This window comes from Taeniopygia guttata, chromosome 11 (genome assembly GCF_048771995.1).
Source record: "Taeniopygia guttata chromosome 11, bTaeGut7.mat, whole genome shotgun sequence".
NCBI classification, from domain to species: Eukaryota; Metazoa; Chordata; class Aves; order Passeriformes; family Estrildidae; genus Taeniopygia; species Taeniopygia guttata.
Genome location: NC_133036.1, coordinates 4,224,638 through 4,241,746, shown reverse-complemented (window position 1 = coordinate 4,241,746; position 17,109 = coordinate 4,224,638). Strand labels below are relative to the sequence as shown.

Below are 17,109 nucleotides of genomic sequence, written 5' to 3'. Positions count from 1 at the left end.
GCGTGCACAGGGTGCTCATCTGCTCTGCACACAGTGCATCACTCCTCTGCACAGAGCGCACATCCCTTCTGCACAGGGCACGTGTCCCTCCCGCACATGGTGCGTGTCAGCGCCACGCAGGGTCACGGACACTCATCACCCCCCTGGCATTCACACACAGCCAGAAAAAGCGGAACTGAATGCAGTCCCGTGGGCAGCTGCAGGGCTGCTCGTCTGGGAGTGCGCCCAGGACCCCCTTGCCCCGGCTCCCCTGGGTGCCCAGAAGGGTTCATGGTCACCTCGAACCACCTCAGCAGACTGAGCTGGACTTTTTTTGGCGGGGCTGAATAAAGTACATCAGCGTCCTCTTGGATCAAGAAAGGCTCCCCTTACCCTCCCACTATACAGAGCTGTCCAGAGTACAGAGGCTGAGAGCACTTCCTGCTTCATCAACAAGTACTTTTTTTTTTTTTCTTTTTTTTTTTTTTTTTTTTTTTTTAATAGAAGATACTCTTGAGGGGACCAGAAAGCCCTCACCCACCTCACTGAGAGCAGCTACAGGCAAGGGCAGGCACTGGATACATCCCTGACCAGCTCATTCCGCTGGTCCCATGGCTTTCCTTGCCCCAAATCTGTCCTGGGGAGGCTGGAAAGGGCACCAAGGCTGGGGGTCTCTGCCAGACGGGTGTGGAGGCAGAGCCAGGAGCGGGCAGGGCAGGCTGGCAGCGGCAGGGTGCAGAAGTGTGTGCCCACATCCTACCCTGGCACGCTGCTGGGAACGGGGAGCGGTTGATGCCTGGGGCGCTTCCTGCGAGGGGAAACCCCATCCGCGCCCGGCTTTGTTTCTGGTGCAGGATGCGGGCGCCTGCCCGGGGGGCTCCGTCTGCAGCCCCTCCGCTACAGTGGCCGGGGTCGCAGCCCTGTTTCATATGGCTCCAGCAGCAGAGCCATGCCAGTCTTCTTTTCCAGCAAAGCGTCTTCCCATGGGATTGTTTTTAAAATGTATTTAGGGCAGGGCAGGCCCTTAAAATCCATTTCCATCACTGCACCTCTGTTGCAACAAGCAGTGCTAGGAGGCTGCTCAGGCAAAGACACACTGATGCAATAAGGCAAAACATTTAAAAGGCAAATGGGTGCTGAGCTAAGTGCTGCTTTTCTCACTGGCCAAGTTGGGTGCTGAGCAGTCTGGGGAGCCATGCGCTGAAGCTGGGCAGACTTTGGGGAAAGGGTGAGCCTGGATCATCCTGGATGCCTGAAACATCCCTGGATGCCTGAAACATCCCTGGGAAATGGTATTTCCATGCTCCCACTGTTCAGACTCCCCACCTTGCGCCACCCCACCTAACAGAAAGGACTATGTGGGTACCCAACTGACCAATTTTGCTGGGTTTTAAATTTATCTTGTCCCTGGTGCCTTGTCACCAAGGGCTGCAGGAGATTTTCGTGCCAGACAGAGCTGTCCTATTGCCTGAAGAGACACAAAATGGGTGAGGGCAGCATGGCTGGGAACTTACATCTATGGTGGGGCACACCCAGGAGACATGTATGGGCAGGCATCTGCCTAAAAAGTGACTGTTCCATTTGGCAGAGACTTTCGGAAGCGAAACACATTGCATGCATCTTCCCACCGCCCCCCTCCCCCATTCCAGCAGCCACCCAGAATCCAGGCAGCTAAGCACTGCATTCACAGCTATGGTTACCTGCCCTCCTGCATCTGGAGGTCTTTGCAGCTTTAAGCAAGGTGCTTCCCACGAACGAGCTGGAAAAAAGTGCTTGGAGGTTTTGCCCACAGCAGGAGCCAAGCACTGTAGCTGCAGGTATTCGGCATGGGGAGACTGCAGGGAAAGTGTCCCTTCGGGGATGAATCTGCTCTGCAATGGATTGGGGCTTGCAAAGCATGAGCTTTTGAGGAGGGGAGGTTTGTCCCCACTAGAATTTGTCCAAGTGCTCTCCAGCAGCAGCTCAGAGCAGGCAAATTGCCAGCACACATGGCCCTCCCACCCATTACACTTGCTCCTACAAAATCTTTCACCTAAAGGAAGCCCCTAACAGGGTGCAGAGGCACCTGCCATGTAGCCAAGGAAAGGCTGGAGGGGACTAGAGACCCTCCTTCTACTGTTTGCCCACAGCTCTGGGTGTGTCACCTGTCCTCCCTGGGAGACCAGCACCTCAAAGATGCCCACACCAGCCCCACAGTAGGATGAGATCCATCCCATGCCCTGTGAAGCTCCACTTAGGGAAGGACTTGGGAGTGTTTCTGAACAGCCCTCTCTCACCCTGCAGCAACAATTTGACAATTCCCATACAGGTGTCCCAAGTGGCAAAAATGCTCAGCCTCCAACCCATCCCCACAGCAGCACTCGTACCTCCAGAAAAACTCCTTTATTTCCATCCAGTTTCACCACTGGTACAGAAAATACAAAACAAGAAAAACAGAAAAAAATAGGCTTTTTTGTGCCCCCCACCCCCCATCCCCGAAGCGTGCCGACTATTTACAGGCAGAGGTGAGCGGCTCAGTGGCAGCAGCTGCACTTGCTGCTGGTCGGCTCCTTGCACACGCAGCCCTTGGCGCAGTTGCTGCAGCTTGCGGGGCAGCAGGAGCAGCAACCTGGGAGGGACACAAGAGTTAGAAGGTAGGTAGAAGGGATTGGGGTTCTGTGAGGCAGGGGGACCCGATGGAGAGTGGGAAACAACTCCTCTGCATGAGCAGGGCTGATGATCCCGATGGCTTGGAGTTCTTCATGAGGGTCCTACACAGTGGTGGCAGCCCCCCAGAGGGGCTGTGTTGCAATTGGCCAGGGGAAGAGGGAAGGATCCCATGAGGGTTCTACAGGGCAAGAGAGGGAGTGATGGGGTCTCCATACAGGGTCTGAGAGGCAAGAGGGGTTGCCTACAGGGTAAGACTTGGGAGGTCCCCATTGGGTCCGACAGGGCAAGAAAGAGCTCCCTTGTGGAACAGGAAGGTATCCATGGAGTCCCACAGGGCAAGGAGGAGTTTCCCTATGGAGCAGCGAGGTGCCCAGGGAGTCCCACAGTATAAGGTTCCCAATGGAACAGAGAGGTGCCCATGGGTGTCCCACAGGGCAGTGGCAGCTCCCTCCAAAAACAAGGCCGGTCTCCCCTCCCTGAGCCCCCCACTCACTCTTGCGGCAGCTCCGGCAGCGGCAGTTCTTGCACTTGCAGGACCCGGCGCAGGAGCAGGAGTCACCTGGAGAGCGAGGGAAGGAGAGCGGGATCAGCCGGGAGTCAGGCAGCGGGAGTTAGGCGGGATCAGCCGGGACAGGATGGGACACTTACCGGCGGCACACGTGCAGTCCTGGGGGTCCATGGCTCGGCTCGGCGCGGCTTAGTTCAATCTAGCTCGGCTCGGTTCGGCTCGGTGTGGCGGGGCTGACAGAGGTGCAGCCCAGCTCCGGCCGCCCGCTATTTATGGGGCAGGACACGGGGCGGTGCTGCCGCTGCGCACGGTGCGGCGGGGCCGCGGCACCGGGCCGTGCTCACCGGGGGCGGCGCCGGGCCGTGCTCACCGGGGGCCGTGCCGGGCCGTGCTCACCGGGGGCCGTGCTCACCCCGGGGCCGTGCTCACCGGGGGCGGTGCCGGGCCGTGCAAACCCCGGGGCCGTGCTCACCGGGGGCCGGACCATGCCGTGCTCACCCCGGGGCCGTGCTCACCGGGGGCGGTGCCGGGCCGTGCTCACCCCGGGGCCGTGCTCACCGGGGGCCGGACCATGCCGTGCTCACCCCGGGGCCGTGTTCACCCCGGGGCCGTGCTCGCCCTCGGGCCGTGCTCACCCCGGGGGCCGTGCTCACTCTCGGGCAGTGCGCACCCCGGGGCCGTGCTCACCCCGGGGCCGTGCTGTGCCGTGCCGTGCTGACCGGGTCACGGGCCTGCCCCCACCCCCGCTCCCAGCCCGCTGTGTCCCTCCTGCACCCCCTCCCCGGCAGGGTGCTGCGCTCCGGGGCACCGAGGCGCTGCACTGTGGGTGTGGGGGTAACAGCACTGGCACGGCACTGCCGCCGGGTCCTGCACGCTTGGGACAGCCCCGTGGCACTGCCCCGTGTGTCCAGCGCTGTGGTACAGCAGTGCCCCCCACCTCAGGGGTGGCTGTGGGGTGCACGGGGCTGTCCCTGGGGATGAGACTGTTTCAGCGCCCCACTGGAGAGTGGGATGGCCCTGGACAGTCCCCATGGGCTAGAGTGCTCAGATGGCCTCCCAGGAGGGGTGCGTCATAGAACACCCTGAGTTGGAAGAAATCCACAAGGATCATCGTGTACAGCTCCTGAGCCTGCACAGGACAACTCCAAAAGCACACAATGTCCCTGAGTGTGTTGTCCAAAAACTTCCTGAGCCTGGCTTGGTGCAGTGACCACTTCCTTGGGGAGGCTTTTTCAGGACCTGACTACCTTCTGGGTAAAGAATATTTTCCTAATACCCAATCTAAACATCCCTTGACAGAGTTTCATGCACTTCCCTCCAGTGAACATGAGGATGCAGTATGGTAGCTTGGCATTGTCAGCTAGGAGCTGCTGGGAATCACTTTCTCATCCCTGTGAGTTTTCCACCTCGTCACAGGGTTTATGTGCCAACGGGCTTCCACTGCCTCGCATGTGCCTGTGGCCAGTTCAGCATCCAGCATGGATAACAGTGTCTGGGTCAGGGTCAGGCTGTCCCCGTTCCTGCACCCCCTGCCCTTGGTGGTGTCGCAGATGGGGCAAGCCTGGGTTCAGAGCTGGTGCTGTAGATGGGTCCATTCCCGTGGAGCCTCGGCCAGCAGGCTCTAGGACCAGGAGAGGTTCAGTGACCCAGGTGGTTGTGCCAGGGAACGGCTCGTGCTTGTTTGCAAAAGCATGGAGTTGTTTTTTTCCTGGCAGCGTTTGCCAGCAGCAGTGAGGCGAAGCCAGCAGGCATTGCACACACCACTGGCTGAGCGGGAAGGAGGAGAGGTGGAATAACCGAGCACGTGTGGTGTCACTGCACATAAACACGGGCTGTGAATTAACTTCTCTCCCTCCCAGACAGCCCCAGCGCAGTGCTTTGGGAATGTTCTGCACCCGCGGGCCCCCCCTCCAGCAGGGCGGGTTCTGCTGCACTCGTGGTCGAGGAAAAGAGAGTCCCGACCACCCAAAATGGGATTGTGCACCCCTGCATGGAGCCATTCCAAAGATGACTGTGCAGGGCCAAAGCAGGGGAATTCCCAGATTGCTGGGAATCCTGCATATCATACATGGAGGGGCTGTGCTGAATCCTGGGACACATTGTCCTGGGCCCACGTCTCTATGAGCGGGAAAAGGCAGCACAGCACCCCCACAGAACTTTATGTGGAGCTGTGATGGGAAGAGAGCCTGGAAAATGCCTGATTTCCCAATCTGAGCATTTCCACTAAACAGTGAGGTCATCCTGCGAGCAGAACGGGCAGGAATGAATGAGTATCCCCTGAGCCAAGGGCTTGCTGAAAGGCTGTGCCAGACATCAATGGTGAGAGGAGAGCTTGGAGGGTCTGCTGTATTATGGCTGGCATTACAATTTCCCAGGGCATGGAGTAGTTAAACCTAGGTCTGTTCCCATGTAAGAGGAGTGCCATGTCCGACTCTGATTCTGTAACAGTCATAAAGTGAGCAGCAGAGCTGCGGCTGCCCACCACAGGTCTCAGGGCCCAGAGTTGGGATGCTGGAACCTCTGTGTGCCCACTCCCCACTCTCCCCCCACCACTTCCCCTGAAGGCAGGGGACAGGATCTGACAGCTGCTCTCCATCATACTGCCATAGGGCACAGGGATGGGTACAACACAGAGCCATGGGGCAGAATCAGTGCAAACCCACATGGGCCAGCAAAGCCAGACCAATTCAGTGAGCTTAACTAGTTAAACCAGATGTTTGGTGATAAATCTCATTAGCAGCCTTTGCTCCTGTTGGAAATGTGGGGTGATGGTAACATCTCAGGGGATACCCTGAGGGAGGAGCCCTCCTGGAGTGAAGGGATATCCCCTAGGGATTGGAACCCTGAGCAGCCCGTGGGCACAGGTGCTGTGCTGTAGGCTGTGCCAAATCCCTAGCTGAGTCCTGGTGGTGGTCATTGTGTGGGTCAGATTTTTAATTTAAAAAGTGGCTAGGAGCAGCTGCATTTGAGGAATGCAGGGACAGGCAGAACCTGTCATGTGCCTGGGAAGCAGCAGGGTGGCATGGGGCACCTGGGGTGCAGCAAACTGGCAGCAGCATGGCTGTGCTCGGGCAGAGTGAGCATCACACCCTGATATGGGCATTGTGGGCATCACATCCCATTGCTGGCTTTGCACCCTGGCATAGGCGTCCCCTCCCATTGTGGGCATTCTGCCCCATCACAGGCATTGCACCTCATCACATCCCACACTGGAATCTTGGTATGGGCATTGCAAACCACCGTGGGCATCACACTCTGATTTGGGCACCACATCCCATCACAGGCACTGAACCCTATTGCATGCAGTGCACCCTATTGTGGGGATCACACCCCATTATGTGCACTGCACCCCACAGTGGGGAACCAGGTCACCTGAGGCTCCCCAGGAGCACCCAGCCAGACTGGCAGAGGTGGCAGAGACATAATCAGTGTGGTTCTTCCTGCCAGTTCAACTAAACTGCCAAGAGGAAAATTAAACCTGTTTCTCTGCAACCCCACCTGCCGTGGAAATATTCCCCTTGGAAATGGGCAGGGCTGGGGTGGTTATTACAGTGAAAGCTTGTAATAACGAGCTGCTCATTAGCCCCGAGGATCTCTGGTTGGAGGAGACAGCATGGGATTTGCCCCTGGGTAAGAAGAGGGTGGTGGTAGGGGAAAAATCCCTTATTGTGTAGGAAAAGTGTTAAAACAAGAGTCAGAACTACTGGTAGGGAGAGCAGAGCCAAGACTAGAAGACCGGAGCAAAAATAAGACACAGGCTCTTTGCCATGACCTCCCACATACACTGCCCCCCCGCTCCCCTGGGAAACTGCTGCACCCAACAGAAGGGCAAAGTTCCTCATGGACCTTTATATACATATCACTTTATTTAGGTAGCTTATTACATGTCAAAGTGGCAAACACTAAAGAAATCTGAACACAAATATAAAAAAAAGACAACTAACATACACAATAAGGTTATTCTTCTTTGGCCCCCCCGGATGTGCATTGCCCCCAGATGTGCAGCCAGGGGTCCCCTATTTGCAGCAGCTGCACTTGGCGGAGGGGGGCCCCTTGCAGACGCAGCCCTGTGCACACTTGGCACATCCAGCTGGGCAGCAGGAGCAGCAGCCTGTGGGAGAGACAAAAAAAAAAATTGAGGACATTCTTGCAAAGTCTCAAGCTGGATCTTGGGGTGGGGTTTTGCTGTTTTGGAGACCTCCCATGTATTCATGTTGTTCCTTTTAGCAGCATCTCCATTCTTGGCAATGTCTTTCAGGACTGTGGGGTGATGGTAACACAGGACTGGCACTGGAGAGTGGGGGGAGAGTGTGGTACTCCCAGGGGTTCACCAGGATTTCCCCAGTCCTTCTCTTTGCAAACTCATGGCACATTGCTCTGCTGTGGGTGACAGCATCAGGAGCACCCAGGAGAAATCCCAGTGCCGGTTTCCTCCCCAGCATCCCCTTGTGCTGAGCCTGAGATGCTACTGAGGGGAATGCTCAGGTTTAGGTGGTACTGAGTGACTTGTACTGCCCAGAGAGGGGGTGGGATTCACACTGTGCTCCTTTGTCGGGGGAAAACCTTATGTGAAAACTCACCACGGGCAATGCTAGGACTGATTTGATTCAGTGCATACATGGATATGTAGTGAAAACCCCCTGAGTGTTTCTGCTCCCCATCCCAGGGGGCTCAGGAATCCCTCTTACCTTTTTTGCACGATGTGCATTTGCAGTTTTTGCATTTACAGTTGTCCCCGCAGGTGCAGGTGCCACCTAAAACATGGAGAAAAGGAGAAAAAGAGGTTGAGAAGAGGCGGTGAGAGGGGATCTCAGAGATCCGCGGGGAACAGCACTGCCTGCCCTCTGAGCATCCACTGATGCTTCAGCCTCGCTCAGAGGGGACGTCACGGCATTCCCAGCCGCTTTCCAGTGAGATGCTCCCAGTGTGACACTGCAGTGCTGGGAGAGGACTTCAGCTGCTGCCCCAGCCCGTACGAGAGAGAACATCGGGAATGGCGGAGGAGGCCGGCGGGCGGGAGTGCCGGTGTTCCCGCTGGGATGCTGGGGCTCCGCTGCCCCCGGGGATGGAAGGAAACGCTGCCTTACCTGTGGCACAAGGGCAGTCCTGGGAGTCCATGTCTGGCTGGGCTGGGTGCCTGCTGTCGGACGCGTTGGGCGACGGGAAGAAGCTTTGGCAGGACTCGCAGCCGCCTCCTATTTATCCTTGGCCAGACGGGAGCGAGTGCAAAACCTCCGCCCCTGCAGCCTGCGCACGGCTCGGCCCGGCTCTGCCCCGGGCGCTGCTGCTGATTCACGGCCCGGGCGGCGCGGCGTGACCTGCGGCTCCGCATCGCCCCGCTCCCCTCCCCGGGGTGCTGCGGCGGCAGGGAGGGCTCTCGGGGTGACCACCCCTCTCTGCTGAGATGCTGAATGGGTGCAGAGAACGGCCAGATCTCATCACACAGATTACACCTGTCTCAGGATGTGTTGCTGCTCTCGACGGGGCTGGGGGCTGAGGAGCTGCACCCAGGGAGCCTCCACGGTCCAGATTGATTGATTGATTGATTGATGCCAAAATGAATCTGCTAATCTGATTTGGGGGATACATTAATCCAGGAAGTGCCACCACTGGCCAGGAAATCTCAGTCCCCTCCTCTCAGAGCTAGCACAGTGGGGTGATGGGGAGCTGGCACCATGAGGTGACAGGGATTCGGTCCCTGCTTGAGACCCTGTCCTCTGGTTCCTACACCCTTCCTACAAGCAGGAGCAGCAACAAGCTGGACTGGCCTGGCCAGAGCCTGCCATGCTCTCCCTCCCAGTGCCCCAGGACAGTGGCACCCACGTCCCCTTGGCGCCATGCATGGCACCTCGGGGCCCTGTCTCCTTCCCGGCTGCAGTGCTCCATCCCACTCTTCTGAATTAATTTCCATGTGCCATTAACTGGGTGTGCAGGGGAGGAGGGTGGCAGGCAAGCTGCCATCACCCTGGTCAACTCCTCCAGCGGGTTTTACCCACCCACTCGAAAGCGCAGTGAGCATTTCTGAGGGAAGGCACAAAAAAAAGGTGCTTGCTGTGATTTTTGGTGTGGGGACAGTCTACTTCATGTGCAGGAGGCATTGTCAGCCATGGAGCATCCTTCCTCCTCATTCCTGTGTTTCCATGCACTCCTTGGTGTCCAGTGATACTCCATCCCAGCTTCTCCTTGCTCTGAGACTCCTTTGCCTTGGGGTTTTATCCCAGCTGGGCTTTTGCCTGAGGTACCTCGCTGAGGCAGTTAGTTGATGCTAATCCAGCCGAAACAGCGGCACAGGGAGTATTTTTACCACTCAGCTGTCTGGACTTGTTGGGAGCTTGTTGGGTGACCTGATGGGGAGCACTGCCAGCACCCCGACTCAGCGTCTCCTCCAGCCTCTCCAGGCCAGTGTGGGAAATCTGTATGGAAAAGCCTAAGAAAGGCAGAGCTAATGGGCCCCTTCCTCAACTCCTCTATCCTGGAGCAACTTGTCAGTGCCCTGACATGCCAGCCCTGTGGTCGTGTCAATGTCACACTGCTGCTGATGCACTGGGGCGTGATGGCAGGGGACAGTGCCAGGGACCAGGCATGTGCCAAGAATGTTATTGCTCCTGTGGGAGCAGGGAAGCACAAACATGGGAAATACATGTGTAAATGGTCACCTGCCACCCTGGCTATGTTCCCCTGTACTATACTGGTGTCATGACAGAAGGGCAACCTCTCCTCGGGATCTTGCATTTCCTCTGGTCCTTAGCTGAAGTAATCAAGCACTCCTGTAGTACAGTAATATGCTGAAGGAAATGCTTCCTGCTGTGTTGTGATGGATTAATGGTGAACAGCAATTTCACTGTTGCATCCCCTGCACTGCCTGGGACCCTTGGCCACCCAGGTAAAAATTGGCCCTATCCCCAGCTGGTGGTGGCCCAGGGATATAGGGACATGTGGCTTCTCCAAAGTGGTCCCTCTCATCTAGCCTAGGGGGAGGAAGGTGGAGCCCACACAAAGGGAAGAGAACAATCTCTGCCATGAAAGGTGCAGGGTGCAAGAAAGGCTCTCCAGCATCTGTCAGACCCCAGCCCTTTTTAGTTTCTTTGCTCTCTTTCTGCACAAAGAAAAAAATCATCTTCCCGGTGATGTTGGACTGAGAGTCAGGACTCTAGTCAATCTTACATTGCTCTTGCTCTATTCTGTAATTGATTTCGGATACATTCTATAATTAATTTGGGATTAGACTAGAATAGTGGGTTGTCAGGCAGACACACACCAATCAGACCACCTCCAGAAGCAACCTGTGATTGGGGTGAAAATGAAGAGCTAGAGACACCTTCCTGCTGTTTAAATACCCCCTTGACAAGGTCTTGCCAGCCTCAGTTTGCCTTCTGGCCCCTGCCCTCCATTTTCCTGGGGGTTCTCCATCATTTCAATGGGTCTGATGCTGCTCCCCAGAGCCAAGCAAAACAAGCAGGATCCCTGCACAGAATTTATTCACCAGCCCTTGCCATACCAGAGCTGTACCCCTTGGCTCTCGTGTACTCTGCGTGGGATTCCTGGCTCTGTCCCCAGGCACGTCCGTGGCAATTACCCCGAGATTGCCGGGTGGATTAACACGGGTGAGTCAGCGTGAGGCTCCCATGCTCCAGGCAGAGCCAGAGATGATGCTCACTGGGAGGATGGTGATGGCTGAGCATCACTATGGGCATGCCAGGGACAGGGCTCCCTAGAAAGGAGGAAGCTGACAGCTTTCAGGACAGTGTGGCAGAGGCTCCTGTTCCTGTGACACCTCGCGTGTCTCCAGCTGATTGCTGAAAGCCACAGGACGGTGTCAGGGCTGGTGCCGGTGACTGGCAGTGACTCAAGGCTGGTGCCAGGCAGGTGAGGAGGGAGGCACAGCAGCCAGCTCCCGTGGAGATGAGCTGGCACGGGTCTGCCCTGGCTCTCTGCTGAAGGACGTGTGGCTCCAGTCACCTGTGGGCACGCAGAGGTGCACAATGAGCCAGCATCAGCCTCCAGCTGCCCGTGGTGCAGCCACCCAGCACATCGCCTTCTGGGGACCCTGCAGACTACTACAAGTCCCCCTCTCATGGCACGTGTCCCCTGAAGCATTTGCTCTGGGCTCATCATCCCCTCTGGAGCAGTGATGGGTTCGGTGACCCCTCCTTCACCCAGATACAAGATCCCAGGCAGCCGGGGGGCTGTGTTGGCAAAGCACCATGGTTCAGTGTGTACAGACTGAGGGCAGGGATGCACAGAGCTGTGAACCCTGTGTGGGCACAGCACTGACACCCTGAGGTACAGTCCCTGGGAGTGCCCTGCTCCTCACCATTGCCTATTGCTTGCCAGGCAGGATGCTGGTGCAGGGTACCCAGGAGTGGCCCTGACACCACAGCAGCAGCAAGGGCTATGCCTGCTCCAGCTGCCCCTTTGTATTGGTCTTTGGGCAGAAGAGCCATGGCTGGCCAGGGCTCAGCAGGCTCAGAGGCTGAGGGCTCAGGCCTCAGAGGTACAGGGAACCACAGCCCACCTGGGATCAGTCTTTTAAACCCAAATGGAGAAAAAAAATATATTTTAGCACCCAGCAAGCATCCAGCACAGGCAAGTGCTGAAAGCCAGCAGGAAGCCCTAGGAGTGATAGCTGCTTAGAAAGCAGGTTCAGCTTTGATCCGAATCTCAGGTTATTGTTTCGTGATGATAAACAAGTGTTTGAAACATGGGAAATAGGTGCTGACGTAGTTTTATTTTGCTGGTGCTTGCCAGCCCTTTGGCAGAGGAGGAAGGTGAATCACCCCTTGTCTGCCCTGGGAAGCCATTCTCAACCACTCCCCATGTTCACAGGCAAAGCCTTGGAAACATTTGGGAGTGAAACCGGATCAGTGGGGTGACCTCAGGCTGTGGAGACTTCTTTCTTTTTCCCAGAAAATTGGTAGCAAAGACTTGTTCTGCTCTCAGTGGCAGACATTAGCTAAGCTCATTGTTTGTTCTCCCTCTTTGCACCTTCCTGGGAAGATGCCTGCTTCCCTGCCTGAACCTTGATGGCAGCTTTAGGAAAATACATCCCAGCTAGTTCTTCTCCAATATCAGCCATCAGCAAAGACGTGGCATGTCCCATTTTCCTGAGGAAATGCTCTTCTTGGGGACTTGATGGCTCACATCACGTCTGTAACCATAGGAAGGCACCTTCAGCGAGGGCCTGCTGGCAGTGGGAAGGGGACGGGCAGATTTCCATGCAGCAGGAATTGCACGGCGTGCAATCCTGGGACGCTTTCACAAGCCGGCAGCACTCTTTGATGTGGGCTCTTTGGGAGCCGCCTTGTGACCCAGCCGGCTGCGCTGGGGCTGGGACTCCCAAGGCCAGGATTATGAGTCGGGCTCAGCTGCCGGCTCATCCTATGGCTCCAGGCAAGGGCTTGCCCCTTATTTCTTATCTGAAATGGAGCTATCAATATTACCTTCTCCTTGAAAAAGCAGTGTGGAGAGGGTGGGGATTTTCTAAATACTGATTTTTAGGAAGAAGGGAAAGGAAGAAATGCTGAATTGATGCCATGAACTGGGTCCAGGAGAGTAAACTGACCTTGCAAAGTTCCCACCAGTTATGGGGTGTGCATTCTGAGAGACCCCAGCACAAGGTGGGAGCTCCTGCCTGGCAGGATAGGCTTTTGGGGCCAGGTGATGTGTGTTGGGGCATGTCTGGAAGATGAAAGGGCTGATTCTTCTTTTGATCATGAAATTCTCATAAATGTTAATGGGAATTACTTCGAGGTCTAACGAGGGTTGAATTGCAGCCCCCAAGGGAAGGAAGGGGATGAGGACCAACCAAGCTTTGGCTGGGAAATAAAAATGCTTGAATTTACCTTGTCCCCCTCCTGTGAAAGCAGAAAAACAGTGGGTCAGGGGCTGCCCAGCATCCCTGCATACTCTTCTGGGAAAGGGGTTTGCCAGGTGTCCCTCACTTTGCTCAACACTGCTGGCAACTGCATGACAGGCTTTAAGCATCACCTTAACTCTAGGCATCATTTTAATTCACCAATCTAATGCTTTCCCAGTGTACACTTTGGATTTTCTTTTTTTTTCTTTGGTTTTGTTTTTTTCCTTACATCTTTCCTTCCCTTTTGTGTCTTTCAGGTTCCCACAGACTTCAAACTCACCTGCTTCAACTACTCACCGCCTTCCCTGGCTGAAACGTGACCCAAAGTTTCCAAGTATCGTTACCTTGGGCATATTTAATTATTGTATTCCCCTTTAGTTGCTAATTAGAAGCCAAGAGTAGAGAGGATGACTAATTCCCTGGGATGTCAAGTACACACTTGCCTGAGCTTGCAAAGAAAACATCGGCCCCCTCAGTATAAAGGTGTGAAATAAAAGGATGTGATATTTTCCTTGATGTCTTTAAACCCTGCTCCTAAGATCCAGAGATCCTTGTTGTCTATCTTGGGAATTATTCACACAGCTGCTGTGCTGGATCCTGCCTCCCCCAAGAACAGCCTAGTTGTAGAGACAGGATCTGGCAAAACAGATCTTTACATCCCCATCCAAAAGTGTCTCCCATGCCAGGAATGGGCATGGGATGGGGGGAGAAATGCTGCTCCAGCTGGGGCAGCAAACCTGGGATGGTGAAAGAGAAAAGCCCCTGCAGACAGGCTCATTCTTCATCTCATTCTTCATTTTAAGGAGTACTTAAGTGTGCAGATACTATTGCTCATCTCTCCCCACTCCCTCCAGCCATATTAGCCCTCTCTTCAAAAGGTGGGGGTAGTTATTTTTGCCAGCATTTTTCCAAACTCAGTATCTGAGCACTCCTCACTGTTCCTCTGCCAGGCAGATTAAGGCATAGTGAATTTTTGGTTACATTTGAAGTCTTTTCAAAGAAACAGCTTCTGGGTGTGTGACAATATTCATACCTGTTGTGCTGTCAGGTCCAGCTTCTCCATGCAACCTGCCTAGAAAGCCAGCAACCCATGCCAAGCATGTTTGATTATATAATCCTTATCTATATCTATATCTATATCTATATCTATATCTATATCTATATCTATATCTATATCTATATCTCTATCTCTATCTCTATCTCTATCTATATCTATATCTATATCTATCTATATCTATATCTATATCTATATCTATATCTATATCTATATCTATATCTATATCTAATTTATTATATGGTATTTTATTATATAGTATGTATTATATTAAATCATAGTGGCTTAAACAATATTATATTAAATGATTATAGTATAACAATTATAGTTAGTAGGAGCTAGAAAACAGCAAGCACTGGTCACAGAGCATTGTCTTGTCAAGCCTGTGCAGAGTAGCCTGGAAGGAGGATGGTGATGATTTCTTGCTGGATTTTAAAACCTGTGTTCTAATGAAGAAGCTGAATAATCCCTCAACTACAGTTACACTAATCCTGGCTGCAAAGCAGCCCCTGTCTGTGCAGCAGTGAAACCCACGGGCTTAGTGAGGATTTTATGGGCTTTCCCCCCTTGTAAAGATTGCAAAAGTGAGGCACCCCTGTCCTGAGCACTGCTCAGGACTCAGGACTCGATGCTGTACCTTTGGATATAAATAAATTTTATTATGTTTTATTATTTTATTTATAAAATAAATAAATTTAATTTAATTTTATAGATGATGGGCTTTCAAACGAAGGGAAATTAGTGTTAAAAGCCACGATTTCAATATTAAGAATTTCAGAGCCAGCTGATTCAAAGTGGCAGCTGTAATTTAATTGTGTTGCAGACATGCCAAACCCAATAATTAGTGATTCAAAATAATATTTGCAGCTCAAATCATACATATTTAGCAAGAAGTCGAAATTTCCATCTATTTACAATTTTACCAGCTTAAAAAGGCCTCTAAGCTCAGTTTTCCCCCCATTTTCTTGGTTGGGTTTGAAGACCCTGGCAGAGCAATGCTCAGCACTGCTAGGAGAGAAGCTGGGGATTTTGTCCCCACCCATAGCACAGGGCTTGGAACTGGATGATCTTTAATGTCCTTTCCAAGCCAAACTATTCTAGAATTCTGGGATTTTCCCTGTGAGGACAGCAGTGTTTGCTGGCCTATAGCAACACCCTATTGCGTGCCTGAGCTCACGCCAGCGCTTTGCCTTTGTGCTCTGGTACCCAAACCAGCATGAGGGAGGGAGACCCACAGCATGGCTGGCACTGACACCCACGCTCACCCCAAACAGCCACAGAGGGGAAAAAACACCCTCCTTAATATGCTGCACGTGATTGCTGCCTCGTTATCCACGAGTATAATGGCACATTGATAGAAGTGCCAGAGAACCTTGGTAAAAACAATCTAAAGAGAAAAAGGAGGTTGTCACATTCAGAATCGCATGATCCCTGCTCCAGTGCTGCTTTTTAGAGCCCTCCTTCGCATGCGGGGCAGGGATGCTGCTGCCGGCCGGGGCTCGGCCAACGCACAAGGAAATGCCAACTGGGATGTGTCTGCCAGCTCTCCTAGAAATAAATGGATCTGTGCCTCAAACCAGCGGCCTTTGCAGGAAAGGAAGAGCTGTTTTTCCAGTGCATCCTCTTCCAAACCTGCTTCTTGCTCAGATGGAGGTGATAATGTCCCAGTGCATGCAATGGATTCAGGCACTGTTAGAGAGCACCGTCTATTTACAGAACACATGAGGGTTATCATGTTAAAATATTGCTTAGACCTAAAATAATTTAAGAATTTCTAAAGTCATTACCTTGAGTCAGGGTTTCCCTATCCAGCCTGTGGCTGGGCAGGGAGTGGGCACTGCAGGGAGATCCATGAGGGTCTGTATACCAAAATCCACTCCAGGACAGGGACTAGCATCAGTGTTTACACTGTGGCTCTATGAGGGCTTGCCCTCTGTTTCCCTCATCTCCAACCTCCTCCTGGTGCACCAGTGGCTGGATTCTGTAGGATCAGGGCACAATTCCACAAAGCAGCAGTAATGATGTTCTGAGGCTGTGCTTTTGGCTTCATGGGACACTGTAACTCTAGGTTGGGTTTTACTGGCTCGGAGATCTCAGTATCTCCAACTGAGATCTCCAACTGGCAAGGTGTGAGTAAGGGTGTGTGTGGCAGCTGGCAGGCAGCAAAAGGTGAAGCAAGGGTACTGGGGACAGAGAGAGGACAGGCCTTGGTCCCAGCTGGGTGCTGACCCTGCAGAGAAGCTGGAACTGAGATGGCAATGTGGGTGTTGGAGGCCACTGCAGCTGCCTCCTCTAATTCCACATATCCAACTCACCCCCACCTCCCCTAACTGCCCCCAGCATCCCAAAGAGCCTCTCAGCTCTTCTGACCTCTGCATTTACCCTCCTGGCCCCCTAATCCCACACCCCAGCTCTCCTAGATGCACTATCTGCAGTTGCACCCTCCACCTCCTCCAGTCCTTTGCAACTGGCCCCCAGTCCTGCCCCATCTCCCCCACTGCCCCCGGTCCCTCTGCCCTGCTCCCCCAGTCCCATCTCCCCCATTGCCCTGGTCCCATCTCCCCATTGCCCCGGTCCCATCTCCCCCTCAGACCCGGTCCCATCTCCCCATTGCCCCGGTCCCATCTCCCCCATTGCCGCGGTCCCATCTCCCCCATTGCCCCGGTCCCATCTCCCCAACTGCCCCCGGTCCCATATCCCCCACTGCCCCGGTCCCATCTCCCCCATTGCCCCGGTCCCATCTCCCCATTGCCCCGGTCCCATCTCCCCCATTGCCCCGGTCCCATCTCCCCATTGCCGCGGTCCCATCTCCCCCATTGCCGCGGTCCCATCTCCCCCATTGCCCCAGTCCCATCTCCCCCATTGCCCCGGTCCCATCTCCCCCGTTGCCCCCGGTCCCATCTCCCCCATTGCCCCCGGTCCCATCTCCCCCACTGCCCCGGTCCCATCTCCCCCACTGCCCCTGGTCCCATCTCCCCCTCAGACCCGGTCCCATCTCCCCCATTGCCCCGGTCCCATCTCCCCCATTGTCCCGGTCCCATCTCCCCCTCAGACCCGGTCCCA

At 54.5% G+C, this 17,109-nt stretch overlaps 2 protein-coding genes and 1 long non-coding RNA gene across 3 annotated transcripts; all 3 read right to left on the bottom strand.

Annotated features, from left to right (window-relative positions):
• Window positions 1–2,346: 2,346 nt before the first annotated feature.
• On the bottom strand, window positions 2,347–3,774 carry LOC100190731 (metallothionein II-like). The gene is given in 3 exon segments (NM_001245150.1): window positions 2,347–2,587; window positions 3,122–3,187; window positions 3,277–3,774. Coding segments are annotated over 3 exon segments (192 nt in total). The 5' UTR covers window positions 3,308–3,774; the 3' UTR covers window positions 2,347–2,492.
• A 3,205-nt stretch (window positions 3,775–6,979) lies between these two features.
• LOC100190094 (metallothionein-I-like) lies at window positions 6,980–8,310 on the bottom strand. The gene is given in 3 exon segments (NM_001245521.2): window positions 6,980–7,247; window positions 7,825–7,890; window positions 8,224–8,310. Coding segments are annotated over 3 exon segments (192 nt in total). The 5' UTR covers window positions 8,255–8,310; the 3' UTR covers window positions 6,980–7,152.
• Window positions 8,311–14,680: 6,370 nt separating this feature from the next.
• Window positions 14,681–16,366, bottom strand: LOC121470592 (uncharacterized). Its single transcript, XR_005981668.2, has 2 exons — window positions 15,834–16,366; window positions 14,681–15,752 (listed from the first exon to the last, which is right to left on the bottom strand). It is a non-coding gene; the product is annotated as an uncharacterized lncRNA (long non-coding RNA).
• Window positions 16,367–17,109: the final 743 nt, after the last annotated feature.